Below are 5,108 nucleotides of genomic sequence, written 5' to 3' on the forward strand. Positions count from 1 at the left end.
ATATATATATATTTATATATAAGTTGTATGTGTGTATTATGTATATATAATCTTATATATATATATATATATACGTATATATCTATATATGTATATATCTATTTATATATATGTATGTATGTAGATATATAAATAATTATATATATATATATATATATTATAGATATATATGTATATATCTATTTAGGATATGTATGTATGATATATATAAATATATAGTATATATTTATAGTATTTATATATGTGTGTGTGTGTGTGTTCTTGTGTGTGTGTGTGTGTGTGATGTATATGTATAATGTATATGTATATGAATATATATATATATATATATATATATATTATATATATATATATGTGTAGTGTAGTGTGTTGTGTGTGTGTGTGTGTGTTGTGTGTGTGTTGTGTGTTTGTGTGTGTGTGTGTATATATGTATATATTATATAAATATATATTATAAATATATATATATATATTCTATATCTCATATATGTATTGTATATAATATGTATGATGTGTGTATGTATGAATTCTAAATAAATAATTATATTTATCATTATTATATACATATATATATATTTTATATAATATATATATTATATATATTATATATATATATATATTATTGGGAGTTTGTGTGTGTGTGTGTGTGTGTGTGTGTGTGTGTGTGTGTGTGTGTGTGTGTGTGTGTGTGTTATTCTTTTTCTTTCGTCTTGTCACATTCAAGGAACATCCGAATATCTGTCTCTATCTTCCTCTATCATTTGCACCCTCCTCAGTCGGACCAGCTGATCTCATATCTTCTCTCACCGCATCTTAGGCCTTCCTCTCTCTCTTCTTCCCGGTGGTTCCATACCTAACATCCTCCTCTCGACATGTTCCTCGTCTCTCGCCTTCACATTGATGAACCACCTTATCCTTGCTTCCCTTTCCTTATTTTTAAACTGTTTCACTTGTGCTGTTCCTCTTATATATTCATTTCTGGTCTTATCCTTTCTCCTTACCCTCACTGAAAACCTTAACATCCCCATCTCTGCGTCCTCTATTTCTGCCTCTTGGTTAGAGCCACTGTCTCCAAACCATACAGTATGGCTGGTCTTACTGCCACCCTGGAAGCCTTCCCTTTCAAAGCTCCGGATATTTTTCTGCCACAGATCACTCCCGAGACCTTTCTCTAGCCATTCTATCACGCTTGTATTATGTTCCTCACCTCCCTATCGCACCTACTATCGCTTTGCACCGTCGATCCCAAATGCAAAAGAATCATCGACCTTTTTTCAGTCCCGTGCATTGCATTCGCACTACATTTCTACCATCCCTTTCGTTCACGCACATGTACTCTGTCTTACTTCGGTTGATGATCATATCCCTACTCTCTACTGCAAGTTGTCTCCTTTCCAGGTTAGTTTCAACCTCCTCTCTAGTATTTCCACAATTCACTAAGTCATCGGCAAATAATAAAGACCAAGGAGACTCCTGTTTAATACCATCAGTCATTTTGTCCATAATCATTGTATACAGAAGAGGACTCAGAGTCGATCCCTGGTACATTAACCGTTCCGTTGTCCCGACCGCACACATCGCTGCTGTCAGATTGTTTTCGTACATATCCTGCACTACACTCACATACTTCTCGTTCACTCCAGAGTCCCTCATCCCATACCACAATTCATCTCTTGGCACCTTATCATACGCCTCCTCTAGGTCCACAAATATACAGTGCAACTCTTTCTGGCCTTCCATATACTTTTCTATCAAAATTCGCATAGCAGACATGACATCTGATGTACTCCTACCTGGCATGTTACTTGTGCCCTTAGTTTAGCGTTTGCCTCTCTTTCCCAGATCTTCAGACTAAGACTTAACAGCTTTATCCCACGATAGTTTATGCAACTTCGCGCACCTCCCTCGTTCCTGATGATGAGCACCCGAATACCCCTTTTCCATTCTTCAAGGATTCTCTCCCCCTCCAGGACCATATTAAACAGCCTTGTTAAGAATACCACTGCTACATCCCCTAAGCATCTCCACACCTCCACTGGAATATCATCTGCCTTTCTATTTTTTATCCTCTTCGTAGCATTCCTTACTTCAGCTTCACTTACAGCACGCACCTCCCCACACACCCTTGGAGCTTCGACTATTATTCCCTCTTATTATTATTCGACTATTATTCTCCACATTCAATGTATAAAATATTCTTAACGCGTTCTTAGCACACTTCCATCTCTTATGGCCCGTACATTTGCTGCTCGATCCCTCTGCCTGGCCAGTCGGTATATTTTTTTTTTACCTTCTCTTGTATCCAACCTCTTGTACAATTCGTCATACGCTCCTAGCCTTTGCTTTTGCCACTTCCCTTCCTTCTTTTTGCCTCCTCTTTCTAAATTCACGTCTACTTTCTATGCCCCTTTGTCTATACCACTTTTCCTTTGCTAACCTTTTCCTCTTAATGCTGTCTTGTACCTCTTCATTCCACCACCAAGTTTCCTTGTTATCTTTCGTCTTAACAGCTGAGACCCCTAGCACCCTACTTCCAGTCTCCTTGACAATTCTTGCAGTTGTTTCCCAGTCATGCGGCAATTCCTCACTGTCTCTCAGAGCTTGTACCGCTTGCATTACTTCCTCATTAAAGTTCACTCTGCATTCTTCATTCTTTAGCTCCCACCATTCCTTTCGAGTTCATTTTCTTCCTTTTCTTCACAGATAGAATCATCGTACAAACCCCCATTCGATGTGGACTTGCCCCACAGTCCCCTGCCACTACTTTACAGTTCCCAATCTCTTTCAGATTACACCTCTTACACATCATATAATCCACCTGTGTGCACCTTCCTCCACTCTTGCTTGTCACCCTGGACTCTACATACTTGATAAAATATGTGTTTAGCACAGCCATATCCTTTTTTTTGGGGGGGAGGGGCAAAATCAATTATCCTCTGCCCTTCTGCATTCCTGTCCCCACGGCCATATAACCCCATTACCCTCTCATTCCCCCATTTTCTCGACTTGCATGCCCATTGAAGTCTGTCTCATTCAGCACTCTTTCTTCTCCTCCCAGAACTCTTCCTTCTCTTCTATCCCACAACCCACGTGAGGAGCTTACGCATTTATGACATTCGTTATTATTCGTGTTGTTCCTAACTTCCACACATTACTATATCAGACATTGATCCAGTTCGACCGGTTGCATTGGTCACTGGCCTTGGTAGCACACACACATGCCATCCACCCCCCCACCCTCCAAACCCATCCCAATGCCCCCATGACACCCCCCCACATGCAATCTTCCATGATTGCACGTCTTGCATATGGAATTATTTCATGTAAACTTTTCAGAATCTTTCGTTTCAAGCATTTATTTATCATATATCTATACATATGTTACTATAATTATCAGTATTATTTCTAAAAATTGTACTCTTTGTTAAGAGTATATTGCCTTAACTTTAGAAAATATCTGTTTTTTCCACGGAAAAGGATTACATCTATAATGGTTCTTTTATTGTCGAGTTTTATTCATAAAAGCTTTACATGTTCGAGATCATTTCTTTGACATGTTTATATTTACCACATTAATCATGTAAAGCATTGCACCACTACTACCATTCAACCCAACATCACCACAGCGTAACTATTAACTGTCCACTATTTTGGACACGTCACGGTGCAGTGACATGCAGTCTGACATTGCAATACCAACCTTTTCCCGCCAAAACCTTACACTACGTATCACAACACCTTCACTACACTGCAATACCGTTACCACATATCCTCGCACATCACACTAAACCAGCACATCGCGTTGCAACAGTACACCATATCTCCACCACGCTGCAAATTCTATCTACACTACGCTCGTCTACTTTCAATTCACCTCACTGCTTGAGCACAAAATCCACTACAAATCAACAGAGAGCCAAATCTACTTCAACAAAGCAACCGTTAAATAAACACAAACTGCGCAAAAAGATATCAAGATACTGGGAAAAAAAACGACATACAACAGTGAATTGTAAAAAAAATAATTATGCATTTCTAGATGGAGAAAACTTTTTTTTTCATCCATTCTTAAATATAGCGTTGATTTGGCTAACATGTCTCGTACCCACAAGGTTATCATTTCGTACTCCCGGGTGCACAGGTATGCTTTTTTAGACATATCAATTGAACAGAACAGGAAATATCTACTCAAAGCGACAAGACAGAGAAAGAGAGAATGAGAGTGAGTGAGTGAGTGAGAGAGAGATAGATAGAGAGAGAGAGACTGAACGGATCGTGATGCGGAACGAGGGGAGGATTGGTTTCTCAGTTTGTGCGATAGTGACCGACCTGAGAAGTCGTCGAGAGAGAGATGCCGTGAATAGGACGAGACGAGTATTGACCTTTGTGGCGGAGATGATTCGAGAGAGTCGCTCTGAGTTCGATTCCCGGAGATTTGAGAGTAGAGAAGGATGGATACTATCGATGAGAGATGTTCCTGAGTGATAATGTCCGAAGGGAGGTTATGTCGAGGAGAGTGCTTCGAGTTGTCGACGTTCTCTGATGATAGGAGAGAGAGAGAGAGAGAGAGAGAGAGAGAGAGGACTACGTGATTTGATCGATACGTCCATACGGAGAGAATTTTCTTGATGCTTGATTTCGTCTCGGTTGTGAGGAGAAGAGATGATAACAGTTCGAGGGAGATGAATGGACGATGGCGTGACGATGTAGATTTGCGAGTTGGGAGGTTGCGATGTGAGAGGATGAGGAGGTGATCCCTATATTGGCGGACGAGAGAGCAGCTTGGATCATCTGGGCTGAGTCCAGTTAGCACGTGCATGTCCATTTAAGAGAGAAATCGACGACGCGCTCCTGTGATGATGTGAGATGATGAGACGAATCGATGCAGAGCATTTGAGCTGGAGATCGAGCGCGGAGACCGAAGGATGAGCATCATCAGAAGCAGAGTTTCTTGACTCCGAGAGAGAGGTGAGTGTGTCTTGTGAGGGACTAAGTACCCTCTGATTCCTAGTATATTTTTGCACTATTATTCTTCGGAGCTCGACCTGCGCATGAAGGTGGGGCGACGATAGAAGAGAGAAGGACGAGCATGAGCCTTTCTTGAGACG

The 5,108-nt window shown here is 40.4% G+C and overlaps 1 protein-coding gene across 1 annotated transcript in view; it reads right to left on the reverse strand.

Annotated features, from left to right (window-relative positions):
- LOC122251735 (uncharacterized) overlaps positions 1–1,800 on the reverse strand; it is an 11,563-nt gene extending 9,763 nt beyond the window's left edge. The window contains exons 1-2 of the mRNA XM_086531290.1: positions 1,347–1,800; positions 854–1,180 (exon numbers count right to left, since the gene is read on the reverse strand). Of these exons, the coding sequence (XP_086387416.1) occupies positions 854–1,180; positions 1,347–1,800 (781 nt within the window). The remainder of the gene's footprint in view (positions 1–853; positions 1,181–1,346) is intronic.
- Between the last annotated feature and the right edge of the window lie 3,308 nt (positions 1,801–5,108).

The sequence above is a fragment of the Penaeus japonicus genome, unplaced genomic scaffold (genome assembly GCF_977035675.1).
Source record: "Penaeus japonicus unplaced genomic scaffold, GWHDUDI00000001_assembly GWHDUDI00000035, whole genome shotgun sequence".
NCBI classification, from domain to species: Eukaryota; Metazoa; Arthropoda; class Malacostraca; order Decapoda; family Penaeidae; genus Penaeus; species Penaeus japonicus.